This window comes from Centroberyx gerrardi, chromosome 7 (assembly GCF_048128805.1).
Source record: "Centroberyx gerrardi isolate f3 chromosome 7, fCenGer3.hap1.cur.20231027, whole genome shotgun sequence".
Taxonomy (NCBI): Eukaryota; Metazoa; Chordata; class Actinopteri; order Beryciformes; family Berycidae; genus Centroberyx; species Centroberyx gerrardi.
Genome location: NC_136003.1, coordinates 32,384,986 through 32,410,616, shown reverse-complemented (window position 1 = coordinate 32,410,616; position 25,631 = coordinate 32,384,986). Strand labels below are relative to the sequence as shown.

The following is a 25,631-nucleotide window of genomic DNA, read 5'->3' as shown; positions in this document are numbered from 1 at the left end:
ATTTTCCTGTTGTTAAAGCACTTAATACCTATTTGGATATACAGCATCGGGCCATAGAAATTAAACATACTATAAAGTTTATATGTTTTTGTACCATGCAGTGTCTTAGGTAGGAGGGCTTGGAAGATTACTTTTAAAATGTAGACCGTTAACCATTACCTCATTTAAAATGATGGTTCTTTTGGTAAGTTTAAAGGCCAAATGACATCCTCCCCTTCAAAAATGTGTCTAATCCATCGAACAGTCACCTGTGGTCTGAGAGGAAGGCTATTTGTAATCAACTTTTTAATCATAGGACTCTAAAGGCCCTTTGACTCAGGTAGGAAGTGTCACTGCTGCTGGTTGAGCCAAATGACGGCTCGTATTATTTTTAGTCTGGCACACTGGCTGCATGTCTTCTAATTAAAGAGAGACTTCTACAATTTAAGTGTGTGGCCTAAGCAGAAAGTGTAGTTAAATGAATTGTGAAATGGAAAATGAATAGGAAAACACATTAGTAAATGGAATAACAAAAAGTACAATTTAAATGTCTTTTTAAAAAATAATTTTACAAATCGATTTATAAATTCAATAATGTAGGCTATTCATCTCTTAAAATAAAAATAATGAAATATAGGCTAATTATTAGTTGACACATTTAATTAACGTTTCACTAGTTGTTTGTTTGTTGTTCACTAACCGTTTAGTTAATTCTGCCATTTAAATGTGAATTGAATTAATCACTTTGTAACTGCTTTTGCTTGCCTTTCGTTTCCTGAGAAACTGAAACCTGGCTGAGAAACTGACCGGGACAGGCACTCCTTATCACTCCCCAAGCAAGTTTTGGGTTTTACATGAACACTCTGAGTGAGTCCTGATTGGTCAGCTCTGATCGTATAAAACCGCCCGAGCACGCACACACACAGGCAGACACAACGTTTGGCAGCAGCTCCGATTTGTAGCCTGAACTCTGAACGTGAAACCTGTGCATAACCGGCAGCCGAAATAATGCCGATGGACGCCAAAGCCCTGCCGGCCCCCTTCCTGGAGAAACCCAGCGACCCTCCGCCGGTGCCTTGGAGCGACTGGATCTCTCTTTTTGACCGGTACCTGACGGAGGAGCGCTGCCCGGAGGAGGATAAGGCGCAGCGGCTGCTCCTCTGCCTCGGCGATGAAGGGCGGCGGATCCTCCGGAGCCTGCCGGGACCGACCGGGACCTACACGGAGATGGTTAGCGCCCTCACCGCTCACTACGACGACATGGCGAGAAGAAAGGAAAAGAGTGAGTCATACTGTCGGGAGCTGGTCCTGAGGAGAGGGGCTCGAGCTTTTGTAGTAAAAAGTTACTGGTAGTAGTAACGTTAGCCCCGTTGGGACTGACATCCACGGTCAGTCCCGAGTCCTTATACCTCCAAATCCTTGCTGGCAGTTTTTCTTTTCACTTTTCTGTTACACGAGCGTTTGCAATAAAGTATAAAATCTGTGTGGCTTGTCCGAGTTGTTTTCATTCGGGTGTCATGGCTGCCACTCTTCTTCTACGCTCTTCCCTGTGCGGCGAGCTGGCCGTGACACCCGAATGAAAACAACTATTTGATTTAGGATTTATTTTATTTTATTTTTTCCCTCCACCACCCCCCCCCGCTTTGGAGGACATATAGCACTTTGTTTTTACATTATTTTGATTTTACAGCAATTCTTTTTACACAATTTTGAGATGAGGTACATTTTGACATGATCTAGAGATGAGGTACGTTTTAACATGATCTATAGATACACATATACATCTGCACATGCACAATTACACATAATCCCATATACGTATACATGTATATCTATATGCACATATACATACACATATTACATGGCAATGCAAAAATAAATAAATAAAATAAAATAAATACATCACCACACATATCCAACTATCTACATATATAGCATAATGGTCCTCTTAATCACCAGCCCAACTCCCAGTCAAATGTATTTAGGAACATAGCTCACATCCACCCTTCCCCAATTCTCAAACTATCCCACCTTTCATGAATAATTAATCGTTCTAGACTTACTTGGGTCATACATTCTTCGATTTAGGATTTATTTATTCGAGTAGTGAAACAATCATTCTACAAGACAGAAGTAAAGAAAAGTGTGCGGGTGAGATAAAAAAAACAAAACAAACCCTGAGGCTTGTAAGGGGATCTCACCTAAACGAGATAGTCAGAATAATGTAATAATAAAGCAATTTGCATCAATAAAATGTACTCACGTTACTGTAGCCTAATTGAGGAGCTTTTTTGTGTAGCCTACTTGTAGCCTACTTTTGTGAGTATTTTTTAAAATCAGTAATTTTGCTTCTAAAGTACAAATCAGCAAACTATCAATACTTCTGCTTGAGTAGGACATTCTGCTCTTTCCACCAAAGGTAATAAGTTAGTAATTCGTAAGTAGTGGTAGTAGTAGCAGCACTAGTAATACATTTATGATACAGTCACTGATAATTTATTTATTTTTTTCCTAGAAATTGATTTATAGTATTTTGTAATAAACCCCATTTCCATTCACTTAATATTTTCTCTTTTTTTGCAACAGGGAATATTCTAATTACTGCTGCAGCAGTGGGAGGAGCGCTCGTTGGAGGAGGTGAGATAACAGATGCCATAACATCTCAGGCTTTTATCCAACGCACCTTTAGAGAACCACAAGCGCGTATGTTTTTAGTGTTCGTTGGTACCTTGTTTTACCCAGTGAGGTATACAGCATCACCAGTTATTTCTCCATAATTTACAACTCTCTCCAGACACAGACACACTGAAGCCTTAACAGTTTCCAGTGTTTGCTGATACATGGTTCAATAAATAAATTAAAATTCATTAAATAATTTTAGCATCTCAAGTTAACATTTTGAATGCAAAAGTAAGTTCAAGATGAATTCAGTAATATTCAATTAGGGTAGCAAGGGGGTGTAAAGAGTAAGGAGGCTGTCCTTCAAGGTCCCGTTACAGAAAGCACCCGTCCTGCTGAAGTGTCCTTGAGCAAGACACTGAATCCCAACTCCAGAGGTGCTGCTCTGTAGCTGACCCTGACCTCTGACCTCTGACCTCCCTGTGGAGGGGGCAAGAGAAAAGAGTTTCCCTACAGGCAGAAATAGAGGAGTTTATTATTAGTAGTAGTATTATTCGTTTTATTATTATTAGCAGTGGGTTTCACTTCCTTGCAAGCGGTTATTTTGCATGAGCACTGTAGGTGTCACATTACTCAGTTGGTGAATGTCTCTCTTCACAACTAACCTCCTCAATCACTGATTAAAATTATTTAGGCATTTAGCTGTTGCTCTTATCCAGAGCTGATTACAAGCAGGAAGCAGGCAGAGTTTCACTGTCATGGATCCAGCCTGCTTTTCAGTTACAGGGTTGCCTCAATAAATCATTAAAATAATGTGAGAAATGATAAAAGCCCATGTTGTACCAAAGCTGAGCTGGGTAGACGGTGGGAAATTACTACCAGCAACCAGACAAATGCTGGTAAATGTTAGCTCTGTCTGGGAAGTCTGTCTGCCAATCAAACATGATTTTGTGGTTCTAATTTCTATTCTAAACTAAAAATCTAGTTGGCTGGTTATAATACTGGCAGTGGCTGGTAAATTGGTCTGCTCTCTCAGCCACTTTGGCAGGTAACCAACCATCATTTGGACCTATTCTAAACATCTATTAGGCTTGATTTTTTTTTTTTTTTTGTGTATGTACCAGCCAAAAAAATCTACTTTCCCAACCTGGTAGGATACAGCTGCCTGGGATTTGACTGTCTCTCTCTGTCCTTCTCAGTTGGAGCGGTGGTGGCGGCTCCGTTCGTCCTGGCCGGGATCGGGTTCACCTCTGCTGGAATTGCCGCTGGCTCAGTGGCTGCGAGCATGATGTCATCGGCAGCCATAGCCAATGGGGGAGCGGTGGCAGCAGGGAGCCTGGTGGCGATTCTTCAGTCTGCAGGTAGGTGAAGATGGAGAGTCTATAACTGGTACTGCAAAAATAGGCCACGCTTGGCGAATGTCCATCGCTCAAACCGCTCTCAACTTCCCTCCCTCCTGTACGTTAACTTTTTTTTGTAGTCAAGTAGTGCAGTTCATCACTTAAACAGGTATGTGACTGGCAAAGGACATTAATGTTGCATACAGGGCACACAAAATCCAAACCTTAAGAAATGTTTTCAGACAAACATTTTCTTTATTTGCCCATAATGATAAATTGCAGGGACATAACAACTATATACAAAACATCAATATATTACACTTCAAATGAGCAGTGCAAATCTCAGTAAATTTATATCATACATACAATATTATTCATATTAAATTAAAAAAAGTGTGTAAATCACTAATAAGAGAACAAAAACAAACAAACATGGGAAGCGGTGTAACAACTAAAAACTAGAATCCAAAAGATTTCTTTGTTCTTTAACAGAATGTAACAGATTCAAGTCAATACAAAACAAGCAATATTTACAAACATACCTCATAACATTTAAACCAAAGCTCCTGTGTGTGTGTGTGTGTGTGTGTGTGTGTGTGTGTGTGTGTGTGTGTGTGTGTGTGTGTGTGTGTGTGTGTGTGTGTGTGTGTGTGTCACAGATCTAGCATGTCTGCTGGCCACTTCTTCCTATTTGGCCTCCTGGCCCTCTTAGAAGAGAAAAACCATTTCGCTGCTACCTGGCTAGGGTTGAATTCCTCCAATGGGCAGCCTGCTGTGCTGATACGGATTAAGTTTTCAGCAGTGGAGACATGGAGGCTGCTGCGGATAGTGTTCTTAATGCGATTTTGTGCCGAAAATCCCCGCTCACACTGAGCGGAGGAGATTGGCATCACAAGCAGTATTTCAGCCAAGTGCAGGAAGTTCTGGAAAAAGTAAAAGTAACTATAAGTAAGACTCAATTTATTTATTCAGGAGAGTAGACATGACTTTGTAAATTCTGAAGAATGTTAAATATTGCCCACATACCTCAAAGTCTGAACGATATGGCTCCTTGGTGAGAAGTGTCTGCCACAGCCCTAGGTATGACTTGTCCTGATGAGGGGCTTCAGCTGCTCCTGATGGACCTGGTCAGACTGGCATCCACCACTTTGTCAATAGAGATACAGGGAGAGAGAGATTAGGGGAGGGAATAAGGTATGGGAACATTTAGACATAAGAAATGTGTGAAACTTAAAACATTGAACATGTTATAGATTCATTAAAATACATAACATCGTACCTCTATACTTAAATCCATACTAAAATGAGAATTTGCAATATTGCCCTATCTGCTCACTTTCTGAGAAGGTTGCCAAAATGTTGGAGAGACTGAACCTCTGCCCTGCCATAGTCCAGTAGTGCACCTAGACTCTCTGGCCATGCATCATGGTTGAATATTCTGAGGCAGTCGACTACACCTTCCCCTGACTGACTCAGCAAACAGCTCAAGTGTGATCTCATCTCTTCTACTGCAACGTCAGCAGCTGCTGCCACATGCAGATTACTGAAAACACCATCAGTCCAGGGAACTTGCCCTTTCAGCTCCATGCCCTGAAAAGCACGTTAACACCAAAATCAAAATACCAATAACTGAACTGAAAAATGTATATTCTAAATATTTTCTCTTATTTGCTATTGTATCACACCTGAAAGGTAACACTCTCTCCCTCAGGCTGAATGCTCAGAAACTTCTCTAACATCCCTCCTGGCTTAGGCCTCAACTTCATCCCTTCCAGTTCAGACACTGTTCTCTGTAGCTCAGCAGAAGCCTTGGGTAGGATCAAGTCATTTCCCTGTAGGATCCAGCTAAGGCTCCCTAGTTCCGCAAAAACGTCAGCCATAAAGTGGCTGAAGGCGCAGAACTCTGCATGCTCCATCTCACACTTGATCTAAAAAAATAATTTCAGAGATTGCAGCAAATTACATCATTTCTTTGAAACAACATGGTTAAGAAAAGATTGAGCAACCCGACGCAAGGATTTCTTTTGAAATATATTACCTTCTTAGCCCTTCCTTTCACATCAGCAGAGGGAGAGGATGCAGACAGGTGGCTCATGTGCTGCAGGGTTGCATCGTACTGGCCGCTGTCCTGTTCATCCTGTCCAGCTGGTTCGAGAAGTGCATGCAATGCACGCTCAACATGAGGAATCCAGCGTGTGCCTTTGACGCTGGAAGGGTTACTGATGTTGACTCCCAGCATTTTGCCCACTGCCTGCAGCTCCCTCTGAGATTTTGGGCTAAAGTGGTACACAGTAAAGCGGGACACAGTTTTGTGGGATGAAATTAATAAATTGATATCTCAAGGTAAAAAAGGTTTCTAATTATAGATGGTCTGCACACAGTGTTGTGAAAATACCTCATTGCCCTTGTGAATTTAGTTTCTGTCCATGAATGTGGCGCGTAATAGAGTCAGCCACGCAAAGTTGTGTGTGGATGCTTATGAAATAAACCTGGAGACCAGAGGCAGTAAAGGAGCCGCAAATAGGAGTGTTTCCAACATCTGCGCTCTATAGTTAAGACCGGACCGTCTATATTTTAGTTATTGAAGGATAAACTTGAGGTAATTATTTATTTCCCCTGGAATGGATATACCATCACACTTCAGAAATGAAGTCTTTGTTATGATTCACTCATCCCGTTTGTCCCTCCAGGAGCGGTGGGGCTGACGGCCGGGGCCTCGGCTGTCGTGGCGGGGGCAGGAGCGGCAGTAGGAGGAGCGGCGGCAGGAGCGGTTGGAGCGCTGAGCTCCACATCCAGCAAGGAAACAGAACCAAAGCAAGACCCGAATGACGGAAAAAACGGCAGCAAGTAGACTGTTGTTCGTGGCAAAGTCTCGAGTCGTCAACGACTTGGTTCAAAGTAAATTTCAAAGTAGTTGATCATTGATCGCTGTATGCAAAACTGATTTAGCATGCTACCTACACTCTTAAAAAGGATTTGTTCTTCAGGGAGTCCAGGCTTTTTCCAAAAGTTCCAAAGATGGGTTATTCTCCACCTTGTCCACCTTAGTTAATTTTCTTTTAAGCATTATAACAATTTTAGGGATTACACCTGTGCATTGTGTGTAATGATTCTCGAGCATCTCTGCATTAATTAATTTCCTATTTTGGTCTCAGTCTTGAATAGGACTCGATTTGCTTTGGTCTCGGCCTGGACTTGGCCTGGCCAAATTAAATGAGGAAATGTAGTCCCACCCTTAATTAGACCCATTAACATGAAAACATACCAGTCCTCTTGTCACTGAGACCTAGCAGAAACAGGCTCACGAACAATTTTGGGTCCCAAACAATTATTTATTTAACACTGCTTCATCAACCAACAGGAGAAAATCTGTTGAGCACTTTAACGTATTGTTGCTGTTGGACAAAAAACCCAAATTTTTTTCAGAAATGAAGAAAAGGATGCTTATATTGTCATTGATGTCCCATGTATTTTTGAAACTCTACAACGGCCGGCTTTAACAAGTTTCAAGGGCCCAAGGATCATGAAACTCACTCAACACATAATGCAAATCAGAAAAAATACAGACACCAATGTGCAGTTGCGTGTTTTTTCCATGACACTTATCTGCCCCCTAGTGGCCATCAGGAGGAATGGCAATGTCTTCAGACGCAGAACCAGGATCATTCACTCGCCTCCGCCTTCAGCAATACTGCTGAACTAGGCTGACTCAGTGTGTCCTTGTTAGCACAGGAGTGGTACTGTGCCTTTGACTCGCTATGTTAACAATTTTGTAAACATTTTTAGTGTTTTTTCAGGAAAATATGTTCCGCTGTGACCATTTTGTATTTGAGATGACACGGGACCCCTCGGTGTCATCTTGGAATGTATTGTTCGATGCTTGAGCTTGACAGAAACCTTGACTTACTGATGTGGTAATAATAATAATAACTAAATGCTCCAATGTTTTTAATTGCTGAAATGACTAGATAAACCAGCAAAGACAAATTGGTCTATGAGTTTTAGATATTAGTATATTAGTATCATGGGTTTTTAACATACAGTACCGTTGTACTGTATGTTATGTGTGTTTTTTATTTTAATTTTAATTCTTTGTTTCTTGTTAATTGATAATTGTTTCTTGTAAATTGTACTACTCTACGTGCCTCTGCAATTACCCCTCGGGGATAAATAAAGTGAATTGAATTGAATTGAATGGTTTTTTAAGGGATTTATTCACTGGTTGGCTCGTGGAGACACTAGTAATTAAGGGATTTTTCATGCCTTTTATGCAGGTTTACAGGTTATTAATGAGTTATTAATGGAATGTTCATGTCTCCCTGAATTTTACATTAAATTAGAAAGTAAGGAGTCAAAAATTAAGGGGTGTTTAAGGTGGTTTTTATGGGGTCTCCTCCACTAATAACTCCCTTAATTAGTTTTAAGGGGATTTTGCATGAATTAAGGGGTGAATTAATGTAAATGGGTTATTTTAAAAGATTACTGGTTCGTAGAGAAAGTCATTGCCCCATTCTTTGTCTATGAAGCAGAGACAGATTTTAGTCACACATTCAAAGGTCAGTTCTCCAGTTTCTAGCTCTAGGAAGGAGTGGTGCATGTTCACAAGTATTAACTGAACTGTTGAGGGACACAGGACGAACATATGAATTCTTAAAGGCATTCCCCTTTAATCTGATCTCTGTTGTCTTCTTGCATGGTACGCACCTTAGTCGACTGAGCCAGCAGTACGAGACCTGCTATTGTCATTAAAGGGTAACCTCGGTATTTTTCAACCTGGACCCTATTTTCCCAACTTTTTGTGTTTAAGTAACTAATGGGGACAACAATTTTTGAAATTGGTCCTGTAAGTAACAGTAGCCTCGGTAGTCCGGTAATCTCCCCCCTGAAAGTTGTGTCGTGGTTTTGTCTAGAGAGTTGGACCGACTTGTTGGCCCCGGTCTCGGTTAAAAACGGTGAATTAACGGAGCCAAATTAACGGAGCCAAAAGCTTGGTAAATACATGGTGCATTGTAGTTTACTCTTTCTATAGGCTGGTGTTGTGTTTTTTAAGCATAGGCGATCTCGCTCAATACTGGACCAATTTCAAAAATTGTTGTCCCCATTAGTTACTTAAACACAAAAAGTTGGGAAAATAGGGTCCAGGTTGAAAAATACTTAAGTTACCCTTTAATGTAACTTGGTTTGCAGTTTGTTGACACATTTCACCAAACTAAGGTCCATGCTCTTAAAACAGTTATAATGTATGTTTTACAACTGCATAAGTGGTTTGGCTACCATCTAAAAATAATAACAGTATGTTATTTATAGCACTGTAACCCACTGCTTTCAAAGTAAAGACTTATTTATGTGAATATGAAGAACTGAAATCAGATCTCCTTTGCTCTAACAAAGTTCCTCTCACCCTGTACACTGGCTTTCCTTTTCAAGACATGTTTCATGATCGATTGTGTCCAAACTGCAGTGTTAAATGTCTCCCAGAAGTCGTTCTCATTTCCACTCTAAATAACCAACAGGGAAACACAGACAGTTAGCTGGTATAAGGCAAGTACAACTAGAGGGAAAAACTAGCACAATAACAGCACAATTAGATGGTAAAACTAATTTCTGTACTGTCTTACTGCACTGTAACAATGCACCGTACAACATAGACACAATCTACATTATAACTATACAATGTTCTAAATTAAAATATGCATTTTATTGTATTGTATTATGTTGTATTAGACCAGTCATTTTGTCCTGGGTCCTGGTTTATTTAAAATAGGTTTCTTAACTTCTGTGACCTTAACTTGTCTTTTATGAACACTAAAATTTTCACCATAATATCATCCCACTGTGCTCCAAATTAGCCATAAAGTGCTTGTAGAACTCACATTTTAATTTCGTTAGGGAGATGTATGTGATATAATTTCCACAATTCCATGTATTATGTTTCTGTGCTAGAGCTCCTCTTGAGTGACGAGGATGAAATTCTCCCTCTAGTCACTAGAGGGAGAATCAGAGGTGTGGTTTTACTGTGTGTCCATATACCACACCTCCTGATCTGTGGTTTCCTCACCACAGTCAGCCCAAAGGTCTGATGTCAGGCTGACGTTTCTACAGTTTCATAGTGAAGTTATGAGGATGTGACAGCAGCCTCAGATCAAATGTAGACAGACACCAGGACTGATGAAGGAGAATAAACAGCACCTTCTCTCTCAATGTTTCCTCTACAGATGAAGGTAGAAAGTCTGTTTGACTTGATCTGGATATGAATCCATCAGGTAAGGATATGCTTGATGAAGGATATGCTTGATGAATAAACTCTGTGGTACATTGTATAATATGACTGTAGTAGCTACACTTGTATGATGATGATTACAGTCTTTCAAAATGTGTATCTGATGCTTGCAAATCTGAATATTTGAGTTAACTGTGCTATGGTTTGCGATAGAGCCAAAACTAACCTTCTTTAAAAATGTTTTCCATGTTTTACTTTTTGTGTTGTCAGATTGAATCAACACCAGGCCACAAGTTAGACTGTTGCAATACGTTGTTTCATTGATAAAATGTGAGGAAATCTCAGAATTGGTCTGAAAGCTTGGATAAATTGGACTGAAGGGAATTTTAACCACTGTTTATACACCAAGTGCAGAACAACACACACCTTTCCCAATACTCTCCATACTCTCCTTTTCACACGACTCCCTTTTGCAAAGTCTGATTTGTTTCAAAGGCTTAAAAACTTTCTTTCTTGATGGACCTGATCGGTCCGTTTAAAGGAAAGAGCAGGCCGTCCTGGTTGTTTCTGAACTCAGTGGGTATGTGACATGTTGCAAAATGTGGAAGTACCGACGGTTCACCTTTCAGCAGGCTTTTTTCTTCGTTGACTTCCGTAGTAAAGTTAGAGAGACACAGTGCACTAAAACTGTTCCCTCTGTGTTTTCACATGTAGTGATGGAGGAGGATAATTTATTTTTTATCTGAAACCTCAGCAGGAATCAAATGTCATCCAGAAGTGACACTGGTATTCCACCCTAAAATCCTGTTAAGATGTACTGAAGGGTCCTTACATGAAACTTAATAGCAAGACAGATAAAATTAGAGCATGTCTGAAAAGGTATATTCAACTGTATAACACTGTATATATCACTCTATATTCATACTAATGCTATTAAAAAAAATCACACGATGTGATCAAAACCAAATATCCCAAATAAATGTGTTTTGAGCTAGTTCTGTTTCACAATACAAGGTGCAAAAGGTCAAATGGAGTGAATATGTTTTACAGCCACTGAATACAGCAACAAGAATATCTGATGAAAATAACAACAATAATTAAATAAAAAAAAGATTGTTGTGAATAAGAATGTTTCTTTTTAGTCTGCCTGGTTAAGTGAGAGAAATGTTTGAAAAAAGTAGACATAAGTTGGTTGAAACACTGCAATGGTGAGTTTTAGTTCCCTATATCTGACTTCCACTGTTGTAAAATTACCCGTCTTGTAACAGGGTATGTGTAATACTCTGACACAGATCATCATGTTAACTGAACACAAAGAGATGACACTGTAAAGCAAGTATGTATTTATATAAAACACATTCACCCTTAAAATTGCTTTTTTTCCCCTCACCAGCAGTCCTGCTATCTTTATTTATTTATTTATTTTGTTACCAGGTCCAGAAAAAAACATTTTTGAAATTAGAACCATTAGGCTGGGAAATCTAGACTGTCACTAGCCCTGCACCCAGGGATACCCGTAGAAAATGATCAGTAATAGGACTTATTCGTCTTTATTTTAGTGCATGATCATCTATTTTGTCTACAGTTCTCCTCTTCCTGTAAGTTTCGTTTTATTTTGTCATATGTAGGTTAACACAGGGTCAACAATACAATGAAAAGTACTGAATGAGAGTCAGGTCAGCTCAGCAGATAAGGCGACACGATAAGCAAACATTTTTTACAAAATATAAGCAAAATACTAACAAAATATAGCGAAATACAAAAAAATATAACAGAATATATACAAAATACAAAAATAGCAAAATATTAACAAAATATATACGCTGCAACGTTAGTGTTGCTGGTGTTGTTGATGTTGGTGTTGCAGGAACAACAGTGCATTTGCGTGTGTGTGTGTGTGTGTGTGTGTGTGTGTGTGTGTGTGTGTGAGTGTTTGTGTATGTGTGCAATGTGTGCAAGCGGGGCCTCTGTGTAATTGTGTGACTTAGATAAACAATGAGAGTGGCTAGACACATGTGCACTGCTGAGTTGGCTGGGTATCTGCTCCCTGCTTAGGCAAGAGTAGAGTGAAGGTGTAGTGTGTAACTTTTATAGTGTGTAACTTTGTAGGGTGCAGATCTAGTAGATGCACATGTCTAAAACACTGGTATTTATAAGATGAGATGATCCTGGTGGGAAAATTGCATAATTGTCCTTGGCATCTGATTTTACCAGGGAACAACAATGGCGACGGTTAAAGAGCTGCTCTTGGAGACACTGAATGATTTGGGAGATGAAGAGCTCAAGATCTTCCAGTGGTTCCTGCAGCAGGCTGACATCCTGGAAGGCTTCCCAGCCATCCCAAAGAGCCAACTGGAGAAGGCAAACAGGTTGGACACAGTGGATCAGATGGTGCAGACCTACAATGAAAACACTCTTGAGGTGACCAAGAAGGTGTTGAAGAAGATCAACAGGAATGATCTAGTGCAGAGTTTGTCAAACACCAGCTCAGGACCCAAAGGTAAGTTGTGGGAAGGCAAAAATACAAACATGTGAAAAACAGACCTGGCACATTATGCGGTCACGTGTCTGATAAATTTATTTATAATACAACACTTACAATACAACAATATTGCAAATACAATACGTGTGAGCTGTGTCATTTTTACTTGTATACTTTTGTTATTCTGTATCCAGACAGTGTATATGTGAAGAGTCAGGCTGCCTTTTTATGTCATGCAGATGCCAGGAAGGAACAGCGAAACAGGCATGATTGCACAGGACTTATAGTGTTTTGTAATTTTTGAAAAGAGAGTATATCAGCTGGGGTCCAAAATCAATCTCATGACTATTAAGATCTATCTTATGAGTAAGACAGGAGTTCTATATACTGTATATATATCACGTTATGATCGGCAGCCACAGTCGTAAGAGAGAGAGTCATGATGCATTGTTCTACACAGCTTGTTTGCTGATACAAGCAGTGTCAGCCTTCCCAATAGCCTGTTGTTGAGATCAATAGCAAGTTTTAAAACTACTGGGTAATTGGCAACGAGTAATTGGGAGCTAGGGATAAGCCTAAGCATACTATGACAGCGGAGCCTCCTGGGACATGGCAGCATTGCTCCAAATTGCAGATGCTACAAATAACCCTCCAGCAGCAACAGGTGACCCCCCCTGGTGCCTTTCTTGACCAGGGAGGCGCAACATGCATACTACTCTCTGCCAGCGGCAGAAGCCCATGACTATGCCAGGCTGAAGGGGGAGATCCTGGCATGCCTGGGGCTCTCCCCAGTCACTGCAGGTCAGGAGTTCCATGCCTGGAGATACCAGTCTGAGGCACCGGTGCAAGCCCAGTTAACTCAGCTCCTCCATCTCAGTCAGTGCTGGCTGCAGCCAGACCTCCTCACCGCGGGCCAGGCTGTGGAACGGGTACTCATGGATCATTTCCTGAGGGCACTGCTGGAGGAAGAAAGAAGAGCCTCAGCCTAGCTGCACCTGGTGTGGATTAGGCTATTCCCCAGGAAATGATGGAGGCGGTCAAACTTGCACAGGTTACCCTGTTATCCAAGAAGTGCCCAAGGCATCGACCAGCTTTATCCCCTTTGAGTTACTGTAGGAGACCTTGGTCCAGGAGACCGAGGAACTCTGATGGCTGCCCCGGTCTCAAGCCGGACCACTCGGATGGATGCTGCCTTCCCCACTCTCCTGCCTAGACTCAGGGTACCTGACGCGCACACTGCCTCCCTGCTTACTCACCTGAGTGCACAATCCCAATAAGATCACCTTTGGGTCAGGTTGTACCACAGCCGTGTTTCTGCTTGCAATCCCACCACAATATGTACAGCATAATGCTGATTGTATCACTTCAAGAGCATGTATGGGTATAATTTGACCTTTAAAAACTGCCATTTACTTTTGTAGGGCAGAATTGACTCCCATTCATTCTGACTGTGATTCTGGTCCCATTTAAAGTGCTGCACAGGCAGAGAAAAATGTTTGGATCTCCATCAGCCCCACAAGGCCTCAGATGGCAGTCAACCCAGCACCAGGAACAGCAAATTTCAGTCAAGGACAAGACAGAGACAGAAAGCAGGTCAATGGTTCAGGTTTAATTCTACAGACATGTATGGGTCTCCACAAAGACAAGACAATTTGCAATGGTTCTGTCTAGCATGTAAGCAGTTGTTCTGCTGCTAACTATGAGAACATCATCATGATGACTTGGGTGAACAGTTTTATTTTTGTATAATCTGTTATTCACTAAATCAGAATGCAGATATTAATATGAGTGGCTGATTGACTAATCCGCCGACATGAGCGTCGTTAGATGTTGGTGTTCTCTGGATAAGATAATTTATGACCGATCAGTACAGTGTGTCTATACGGTGGTGAAAATAGTAAAAATAGCTGATGACAGTGTGTGACCCATTCATGTGAGAGAGACAAATTAACACTAAACCTGATGAATGTTCAATCCCTTCAGCACATATGTAGAGCTCTCTCTCTCTCTCTGTCTCTCTCTCTCTCTCTCTCTCTCTCTCTCGCTCTCTCTCTCTGTCTCTCTCTCTCTCTCTCTCTCTCTCTCTCTCTCTCTCTCTCTCTCTCTCTCTCTCTCTCTCTCTCAGGAGATGTCAGTGATGTTGGGGAGACTACAGAGAACAGAGGAGCTGCTTCTCTTCCTCACCTTCCCACCGGCAGCAGTCAGACTGAAGGTAAAGCTATTCTCTGGCTCACCCTGGCTGCCATGTTGGTTGTTCTGTCACTGCCCATTTAGCGTGGCTGTTAAAATGATTAAGGATTTTGTTAATCGTCTTCTTTTATTTCATGTCACAGCTCCTGGAAGCACTGATTTACTTAAGTAAAATACAGAACCCCCGACTGCTCCAGTGGAGCTGCTCAGTGGCCACCAAGACTATGGTCATGCTGGGCACCTCCCAGGCATAAATTTGTAAATGTGTGATCGTGAAGCTGGGTTGCATGTGTACTCATCAAAAACTTTACCTAAAAACAGCCCACTACTTATTAGCTACTATACTTGTGTTAGTGTGGCTCTGTCTATTTCTTGAAAATGCCCACTTAAGCTGTAGAGTCCAAGCATGTAGTTGACGCGTGCTTCAATAAAACTCTGTAGTCCATGTTCTTCATTTTAATGGGTTAGTTTACTGAACACTTTCTTCTTTATACAAAATAAAAACATTCTACACAAGCATGATAAGTATGGTAAGCACGGCAAGAACAATAAGCACATACAAACACAAAGATTAGCGCGCTCTCAGGGCTCCATAGCTTCAACTAAACTATCTAACAAGCACATGCAGCATGTTATACATTTTAACCAATCAGAAGCCAGGGCTGGCTGCGGTCATTATTGGTCCTAATTAAGCATACTGCAATGAGACTGTGGAACTGCTTATTATCCTTAGAAAATCAAATACAGCAAATCTAAATTATTTACAACTATGTTTCTATTGTATAAATGGCTCTAACAACTTGTAATGAAATATTTGAATCTGAATATGAGAATGTTATCCCTGCTCTGCCCATTATTGCAACCTGCCTCATCCATTTAAGGCTTTATATAAGCAGGGAGTCTCTCTTCACAATATGTGCTTCTTCTTCTTTTTTTTCTTTCTTTTCAAAGGAAAGGATGTGTTGTTATTCCTGACAGTGAGAGATTAACATATTTGTTATACTCAGGGCACCAAATACTTAAATTTTTAGCAAAACAAACACTTAGCTTCAAATGGGTTTTCATTTATCTCATAAGCATCTGTTAAGTGCTAGCTACAAAAGAGGTGTCCGGTGTACACAGAGACTAATACTTTGTTTTTTCTATGCATGTTCCTTTGTTCTACACAGATTTGCTGGTGCGAACACCAAAGCCTCCACGGCTCATCACATGGTACCAACGTATGCTCCAATCTAACCTCCAGGACAGATTAATGTGTGCACAAGAAGGATGGTTACAGAGGAAAGATAAGAAACATCTGGATGATATCTACACAGGGCTCTACATCACAGATGGGGGTGATGTACACATCAACAGGCAGCATGAGGTCAGGCAGATTGAGATGCCATCAAGAGAGCCAGCAGGAATAGAGAAATCAATCAAACCCAGTGACATCTTCAAACACCCTTCTGGAAAATACACACCCATAAGAACAGTGCTGACTAATGGGATTGCAGGAATCGGCAAAACGTTCCTTGTGTACAAGTTCATCCTGGATTGGGCTGAAGAGAGAGCCAATCAAGATGTGCATCTCACGTTCCCCTTCACCTTCCGCCAGCTGAATTTACTGAAGGGAGAAAGGTTTCGTTTTGCAGAACTAATTCACAGATGTATCAGAGAAACCATAGACATCAAGGAGGAGGCTCTTAATGAAATCTTCACAAAACTACAGACATCAGGAAACTCCAACTATGACAAGAGTAACTTCAAACTTCTGTTTGTGCTGGACGGTCTGGACGAAAGCCGCCTTCAACTAGACTTCACTGCCAATGAAGAATGTTCTGTTGATGTTACAGAGTCAACCTCAGTGGACGTGCTGCTGACAAACCTCATCAAGGGGAAACTGCTTCCCTCTGCTCGTCTCTGGATAACCACACGACCTGCAGCAGCCAATCGGATCCCTGGAGACTTTGTTGACATAGTGACAGAGGTGAGAGGCTTCACTGACCCACAGAAGGAGGAGTACTTCAGGAAGAGATTCAGAGATGAGGAGCAGGCCAGCAGAATCATCTCCCACATCAAGACTTCACGAAGCCTCCACATCATGTGCCACATCCCAGTCTTCTGCTGGATCACTGCTACAGTTCTGGAGGATCTGTTGAAAACCAGTGAGAGAGGAGACCTGCCCAAGACCCTGACTGAGATGTACACAGAATTCCTGGTGTTTCAGATTGATCAGACGAAAGAGAAATATGGCACAGAAAAGAGCATTCAGTACATTCAGTCACTTGCAAAGCTGTCTTTTCACCAGCTGGAAAAAGGCAACCTGATCTTCTATGAGGAGGACCTAAAAAAGAGTGGCATTAACTTCAATGAAGCTTCAGTGTACTCAGGAGTGTTCACACAGATCTTTAAAGAGGAGCGTGGACGGAAGAAGGACAAGGACAATGATAAGGACAAGATGTTCAGCTTCGTCCATCTGAGCATTCAGGAGTTTCTGGCCGCTGTTTATGTGGTAATGTCACTCATTAACAGGAACAAGAATGTGATGGCTGAACCACAACTTACTTTCCAAAGTGTGCAGATGCTTTTCAGCAAAACGTCTACAACAATGGTCCACAGGAATGCTATTGACAAGGCCTTACAGAGTCCAAATGGACACCTGGACTTGTTCCTCCGCTTCCTCCTGGGCCTTTCACTAGAGACCAATCAGGATCTCCTAAAAGACCTACTGAAACGGACAGGAAGTAGCTCACACACCAATCAGGAAACAGTCCATTATATCCAGGAGAAGATCAGGGAGAATCCTTCTCCAGAGAGAAGCATCAATCTGTTCCACTGTCTGAATGAGCTGAATGACCGTTCTCTAGTGGAGGAGATCCAACAGTACCTGAGATCAGGAGGTCTCTCCACAGAGAAACTCTCCCCTGCTCAGTGGTCGGCTCTGGTCTTTGTGTTGCTGTCATCAGAAGAGAAACTGCACTTGTTTGACCTGAAGAAATACTCTGCTTCAGAGAAGGGTCTTCTGAGGCTGCTGCCAGTGGTCGAAGCCTCCAATATAGCTCTGTAGGTGGATAGATAATTGTATATATTAACTGCATGAAATATGTTTTTTATAGAGGGGAAAATAGAGACATTTTCAAAATTCTTGTTTGTTTTTTTTGCTTGTCTCACTAATTCTTCATTAGGCTGAATGGCTGTGAGCTGTCAGAGAGAAGCTGTGAAGCTCTGGCCTCAGTTCTCAGCTCCCAGTCCTCTAGTCTGAGAGAGCTGGACCTGAGTAACAACGACCTGCAGGATTCAGGAGTGAAGCTGCTCTCTGCTGGACTGGGGAGTCCTCACTGTAGACTGGAAACCCTCAGGTCAGCTCAGATTTAATGATGGTTTTTGCAACAATTTGTCGCAATGATCCATTTTCACATTGTTTTTTATGTCTGTGTTATGCTTTTGTCTCTGTTGCATGGAAATTCAAGCTTTAATGCTGGAGTAGGCACCTTTGGAGAAATGAGCAAGACTTTGAAAGTATACAACAAAAAAATCCAACCTCAGTTTCCTTGTAGATGAAGCACATAGAAACATAGCAAACAAACATTAGAGAGAGAGAGAGGGAAAGTGTGGCTTCACTTCCATAAAGAGTGTTTGTCCTCTTTGTTGCTCTGCTGCTACAAGGAAACTGATTCCATGCTGTGGAGAACTGGACTGAACACACTCTGCTCCCGCTCTCCAGTGTCACTCATACAGTTGTGTGGTCTATCAATTCACAACCCTAATTTTTTGTATGTTTGAATCAAACCAAGTTCAAACATTTTCAAAGTTCTTGTTTATCTTCATCACTAATTCTTCTTCAGGCTGAGTGGCTGTAAGCTGTCAGAGAGAAGCTGTGAAGCTCTGGCCTCAGTTCTCAGCTCCCAGTCCTCTAGTCTGAGAGAGCTGGACCTGAGTAACAACGACCTGCAGGATTCAGGAGTGAAGCTGCTCTCTGCTGGACTGGGGAGTCCACAATGCAGACTGCTCACTCTCAGGTCAGGATTCATGAAATTGCAAAGATTTGCTCTGCAAGTTTAAAACGTGAAGTGTATAACCAAATTATGTCTGCATGATGTTGTGTAATCAGACAACTATATTAAAGCAACATTTCAACAGACATCATGACAACCTGAAAAGTGAAATGCAAGAATACACTGCTATGATACAAATTTGTAATTTAATGGTCATTTGGAAGTTTACACATCATAGCAACATAATGGAGGAGGAGCTTATCTAAAAGTATATAAATATTGTATTTGTTACTTAATTGTTCAAATTTCATTAGGAGTCTTCTTGCCTCCACTACCCGTTTCAGACTTACCAACTTAACGTTTTGTGCCATAGTTATGTGCTACAATTACTACCTAATGTTAACAGTTGGTCTTCAAATGACCATCCAGTGACATATGGCAGTTGTTCAGGTTGACTACAAATTATGAACAAATGCAATGAGATGGCAAAAGCTGTATAATACTAATTCACTAGGTGCAGACCACACCTATGAGGATAGACAATTAGATTGTTCTTTTGTATGCTCTGTAGAGAGGTAGAGGTTGCAGACTATAGTTTAGAGCGACGTTCATGTGAGTATTTCTGCGTTTGGCAACCTGGGAGTCAGAAATGTGAATGTGTTGATTTGTGGGGGGATTCTGGGGGTAGGGTTCTGGATGTAGATGTAGAAGAATGTGCAGCCTGCGGAGGGATGAGAGGACAGACAACGATGATGACAACAGAGGATGGGAGGGTTCAGGCACAGGGGGGAAGATCCACCAGGCCAGAGGCTGAGGCATGCCAGGGTGCCTGGAAGGCAGTCACCGGTATGTAGTGAGCCATCTGGGGAGCTGATCTGGTGCCGGGGCAGGCTGGGAGGTTGCCAGAACTGGGCAGGGGGCTGGAGCAGGCTGGAAAACGGTCAGAGGAGGGTTGTAGATGGTAACCATGGCTGAAGCTGGGCCAGGAGTGTCAGCGTCATAGGTCTGGGCTGAAGCTAGGCTGGGAGCAGTGGCCGCAGTGGGGGCATGTGAGGGAGATAGAAACTGCTGACCAGGTGGGACTATGGCCCTGTCTAGTGTGAAGCCTGGTGCAGTGAAAGCTAGTGTGACAACAGACGTGGGGTTAATTGTGGTTGGGTGAGTCTGGGGACCAGCAGGCGCCGACCTGGAAGCAGCGAGGTATGGCTCTACACCAACCATTGGTGTAGAGCTGGAGTAGTGTGGTTTAGTGGCGAAGCAAGAAAAAAAAAGGCTGCACTCATGGAGAGCTTCTTGGAGTTCTGCAACAGTCCTCTCGGACTGTGTTGCCTTTTAGGCAGAGTAGGAGCGACATACAGGGCTTGAGCGTGCGGAGGAGGCAAGGGAGCATGATGGAGAATTCCTTGGTGGGTGCTGGTGAGGACCCGAGACCAGGGAGCCAGAGGACTGGAGCGCTTGTTTCACCACCCGCTGGGAAGTATGGCTCTGCGGAGAAGGGGCCGAGGGCTCACTGGTCATCTGAGGTGAAGCTCGGTGGGCAGATAGTATAGATGGGAAAGATACCATGGACCTGAGTTGCCGTTTTGGAGATGGAGAAACCAGGCTGGGAAGGGGAGTGGGAGCCGCTGGTGAAGTCTTCGATAGCAGCAAACAGATTTAGTCCTTCAAATGTGCTGGGATCCATAAGAGCTCAGGAAACAATTTCAAACGCTAGAGAGCTTAGAGAAAGTAGCAGAGTGCCACATAATCGACAACTTACGAGATACAGAGCACAAATGATTGGTGGAATGGTCTTGTATATATACTACTCTAAATTGCAAAGTGTGTCAGGTATGGTCTTTGCTGCTGAAGTTGTTCCAACTTCATTAAAACGTTCCTGGTATGTTATTGATTTACTAACTGACCTATTTAAGATGGAAATGCAGGCCAAGATAGCTTTATTATCCCAATTAAAAATGATTGACTGTGCAGCTGACCCAATGTTGCTATTGCTTTGACTATTAAAATGTATGAGATCGTCAGCTTGTCATGAAATTACCAAAAAAGTTGAAAAAGATTACGTTACTGGCATGTAATGTGTTACTGTAACTTGGTACAGATATCAAGGCCATTAAAGTATGAGAGAAAAACATTTTTAGATCTTTATATTCACCATTGACAACCAGTCATTTACAGAGGAGAAAATAGAAACATTGTCAAAGTTGTTGTTTCTCTTCATCACTAATTCTTCTTCAGGCTGAGTGTCTGTCAGCTGTCAGAGAGAAGCTGTGAAGCTCTGGCCTCAGTTCTCAGCTCCCAGTCCTCTAGTCTGAGAGAGCTGGACCTGAGTAACAACGACCTGCAGGATTCAGGAGTGAAGCTGCTCTCTGCTGGACTGGAGAGTCCACACTGTAGACTGGAAACTCTCAGGTTAGTATTCCTCAACGTGATCAACGTAAGACCGTTTAAATCCTGTTTTACATACAGGTTAACTTAAACGAGTCAACTCCTATCCTGTGTAGGACTTTCTAATTTTATATGATTTTCAGTCCAGCTGTGGTGACAACCTTTCACTCTACTTTCTATTCCTTATGAACTGCTTTTTGCTTTTTATCACTATATTTCACTATTTCCCCTCCTTGCTGTCTCTGATCCAAGAACTAGAGCAACTGTTTGGAATGGTGACCACTGCAGTTTTCACTTAACCATTATCACACCTAACATCAGAGCAATGTACTAATGACAAAATGCAACATGTATCTTGTTTCAAACAGGAATCTTCCACTGAGGGCTCTCTTTTCCAGAGAACCCTTGCGTACAAAAGCAGGCACAAACAAGAAACAACAGATTATAGATCAGTGGAAGAAAACTTAACTGTGTGTGTGTGTGTGTGTGTGTGTGTGTGTGTGCAGGCTGTCAGGCTGTCTGCTCACAGAGGAAGGCTGTGCTTCTCTGGCCTCAGCTCTGAGCTCCAACCCCTCCCATCTGAGAGAGCTGGACCTGAGCTACAATCATCCAGGAGCCTCAGGAGTGAAGCTGCTCTCTGCTGGACTGGAGGATCCACACTGGAGACTGGACTCTCTCAGGTATGGAGAGGCAACGTCTGCTAGAAGGCTGAGAGCTCACACACATTTTCTCTGCCACACTGAGAAGCTGAGGAATAATGTTTGATGTTTCAAGGAAAGTTATGACTGATGTTGTGTGGAAAACCTTTTATCGAGGAGAATATGCTGGTCTGACTTGTGTTTTACCCATCACTCCACCCCCCACCTTCTCCAGTGTGGACCATGGTGCAGTGCGGTGGTTGAAGTCAGGTCTGAGGAAGTGTAAGTGTTTATGTTTTTTTAATCATGAATGTAAAGCAACACACATTCAAATAATGGAGCATTGTGTTGGTTACGCATTGCTGGCCGTCTATCAGCTGATCACTATGCACGCCAATCACAATCCATTCTCATAACAAGGCGGTATATTTGAATGACCTCCTCTTGCACTGATTCTTGCTACGGTGGCTTTTAAAGTCACAACACTGGCTCTGCTCTGTGTCACCCATGGGGGGGTGCACCCCTGCTATACCATGAACGCCAAACCTAACTATTACCATTTGTTGCTATAAATGGTTTTATCATGACTAGAGTGTTCCTGACTTAATTTAGATGGAAACACCATATTCACAGCAGTATCAATTGTTGTATGAAACTGTTAAATAATTAACAGTCAAACTATTACTAAATCAACAAATAATGAACAGAATAGGTCTATTAGACCAGAAACTGCTGCTGTATTGTGTCTTGTTCTCTCCATCAGATGCCTGTGAACTCACACTGGACCCAAACACAGCAAACAGATACCTCTCTCTGTCTGAGGACAACAGAAAGGCGACACTGGTGAGAGAGAAGCAGCCACATCCTGATCACCCAGAGAGATTTGACTGCTGGAAACAGGTGCTGTGCAGAAATGGTCTGACTGGGCGCTGCTACTGGGAGGTTGAGAGGGAAGGATGGGTTTCTATTGGAGTGACTGACAGAGGAATCAGAAGGAGAGGAAGGGATGATGACTGCTTTCTTGGATTGAATGACAGGTCCTGGAGTCTCTTCTGCTCTGGTGAGAGTTACTCTGCCTCTTACAATAACAGAACAACAGTCATACAAACCCCCCTCTCCTCTGGCTCTGACAGAGTCGCAGTGTATCTGGACTGGTCTGCTGGCTCTCTGTCCTTCTACAGAGTCTCCTCTGACAAACTGATCCACATCCACACCTTCCACTCCACATTCACTGAACCCCTCTACCCTGGGTTTGGGTTTGAATTTATGTTTAAGTCTGGTTCCTCAGTGTCTCTGTGTCAGATAGAGGAGGGAGAGTCACCTCCAGTGTAGAGAAACACTCACACTGCTGACCAAAGACAGCAGCTGAAATGATAATTCAGTCTGTACAGGATCACAGACAGACAGACACACACACACACACACACACACACACACACACACACACATATGCATACATGTGAATAACGTTTTAACATGACTTGTACTAGAATGTGAACATTTTCTTTGGAAAATTAAATGAATGAGATATTAAACTAGACAATCAAGTTGTTGTTTGCTTATCTTTGACAGGTTAAAATATCTTTCCTTTGGACCTTTGTTTTATTTGGCATTTTATTAATCTCACCACTCCAAGGTAAACATTTTTATCTTGTTTACAATTGTTTCCCAGACATTGTGTCATCTTCTTTTCAAATGAGTATTGCTATAAACTTTTTTTTTTTTTTTTTACTATAAAATGTACTTATTATTGTCCTTAAATAAACCAATATATTACTCTGTTTTGTAAGTCGTGAGTCATGACTTCATAATCAAGGAAAACAGTCTGTCATCACTAATTTACATTGCCATTTTGGTTGAACCAAAATGTAAGAGACATTCAAGTGCACACATTTATGAATTGAAGAAAAAAACACAGACAAAAACTATAGATTTTTAATATAGGTGCTGGAATATGGCTGTCCTTAAAATGTATTCTCAACCAACTCAGGTTTTTTTTTTTTTCATTAATTTAACCTTCTTTTAACCTTTTTTTTTGCAATGAGATTAAGAATCTCTTGTTTTGTCAAAGAAGATCTGGTCAAGAAATCAGCATTAATTCCAACATAAAAATCACAGACAAACAATGACAACAATGTAAGAATGCAAAATACATTCAGAGTGTAAAAGTGCTCCAATAGACTGTAGACAAAATCATTAATTTCATATGGAATACTTTTTTTTATATATATATATATAGAGAGAATTCCTGCTTTATTACACAGATCACAGTGAAAAGAGACAGAAAAGATGAGAGTCGACGTAACATGTAACAAAGGTTCCATGTAATTTCAAACCCAAGACATTGCATTTGCATGGTGGCCATCTTTGCCATCAGCACAGTCCACGGTCACCACTGATCCAGCTGTCACTATTGGTAACAGAAAACAGGTCACAGTATCCTACAAGCAAAACGTATAATTACTCTAAACTGGAAAAAATGTTACTGGACCACGAATTGGAATGTGGCATAAAGAAATGGCCTCAACCATGTCGATGGAAAAGATAACTGATATTGTTAGAGGTAAACTCAATGTTTTTGAGGATGTCTGGGGACCTTTTTGTTATTTTTTTGAGATATGACATCAATGTTGGTAACCTGTTACAACAGGAGGAAGATGTCAGGGAGTAGCGTCACACCTTGTGTCTAGTAAACTGGCTTGTGCATTGAGCTTGAGATACACTGTCCCCCTTTTTTTTCACAATCTACATTCTATAATATAACATTTATTTACTGATATTATTGTTTATATGTTTGTTTCTTCTTGTGAATGTCTAACCTTTTGTGTCCTTGTCGGTGGGAGGGGGTGGTGGTAAGGCGCAGATTTATGTCATTGTTACTGTATTGTACAACTTGATTTGCAAACTGAAAATGAATAAATATATTGTTAAAAAAAAAAAAAAAGAAAACTCTCTCTTCTCTTCAAAATCTTTGATCAATGACACAGAATGAACTAATCTAACCAGAATCTTCTTTGGCCTATTTGTCTTTTTTTTGGCCTATAAATCAAGAGTAGGATTTTTAGACTAGATGTTCAAACTGAAAGTGAACGGTGCTGACTGTGGATCGCTATAGCGTGACCAATATGTGGATTACCCGTCATATATGCCTATAGAGGTATGTAAGTTAATATCCGCTTCAGCCCTATTTATACTGTCCTGGTGGAAAAGTAATGTGTATTTTCTCCTATGACCAGTAGAGGGCCGCATTTCATTAAACACAACAGTATGTTCATATCTATGGATAATTGAGGTTCTCCAGTCCACCTGCATGTCTTCAGACTGTGGAGAGAACTGGAGCAAACCTAGGCGAACATGCAAACTCCACACAGACAAATCTGGGAATTGAACCTGTGACCTTCTTCTTCTGAAGTGACAGCGTAAATTGTTTAATGATTTTTCATAAGAAAATTGTATGAAACCATTTTTAAAAAAATACAATTTTGCTGAATATTATCCTATTTTGGAATGCTTTTTTTTAAACATTCTTGTCAAAGTAGAGGTCGATTTGACTCCAGAAAACAAACATTTACAACAGCTACATGTAAAAATCAGCTGTCACTGATTGTGTTTGGATCAAAAGCTCAAATGGACAATTCCAGACTGAGGAAATTATCTTAACTGTAATAAGCTGCTGTTTGAACATGGCCAGTGGTGCGGTGACAGGCACAGGGTTTTCAGGACAGTCCTTGATAATGGGATCTGCTAGGAATAAGGTTTTTATGTGAGGCCGCCCTCTAGTGGTCTAGACTGGCTTAGCAT

The 25,631-nt window shown here is 41.5% G+C and overlaps 3 protein-coding genes across 5 annotated transcripts in view; 2 read left to right on the top strand and 1 right to left on the bottom strand.

Moving 5' to 3' along the window:
* Positions 1–25,631, bottom strand: part of LOC139919357 (NLR family CARD domain-containing protein 3-like) — a 123,351-nt gene that overhangs the window by 64,780 nt on the left and 32,940 nt on the right. The window lies entirely within an intron of this gene.
* Positions 923–8,104, top strand: LOC139926559 (uncharacterized). 2 transcript variants are annotated; one of them, XR_013504989.1, is made up of 5 exons: positions 923–1,261; positions 2,566–2,616; positions 3,798–3,959; positions 6,629–6,928; positions 6,987–8,104. XR_013504989.1 is itself a non-coding variant. In XM_078284785.1 (4 exons), the coding sequence occupies exons 1-4, from the start codon at positions 988–990 to the stop codon at positions 6,787–6,789; spliced, it is 648 nt and encodes a 215-aa protein (XP_078140911.1). In that variant the 5' UTR covers positions 923–987; the 3' UTR covers positions 6,790–8,104. The 2 variants fall into 2 exon arrangements, 1 of the variants encoding a protein (XP_078140911.1); XM_078284785.1 differs by having other exon boundaries at positions 6,629–8,104.
* LOC139926556 (NLR family CARD domain-containing protein 3-like) lies at positions 12,377–23,360 on the top strand. The gene is made up of 7 exons (XM_078284788.1): positions 12,377–12,658; positions 14,766–14,852; positions 16,000–17,875; positions 21,043–21,216; positions 21,699–21,872; positions 22,066–22,112; positions 22,594–23,360. Exons 1-7 carry the CDS (start codon positions 12,382–12,384, stop codon positions 23,160–23,162), a joined length of 3,204 nt encoding a protein of 1,067 aa, XP_078140914.1. The 5' UTR covers positions 12,377–12,381; the 3' UTR covers positions 23,163–23,360.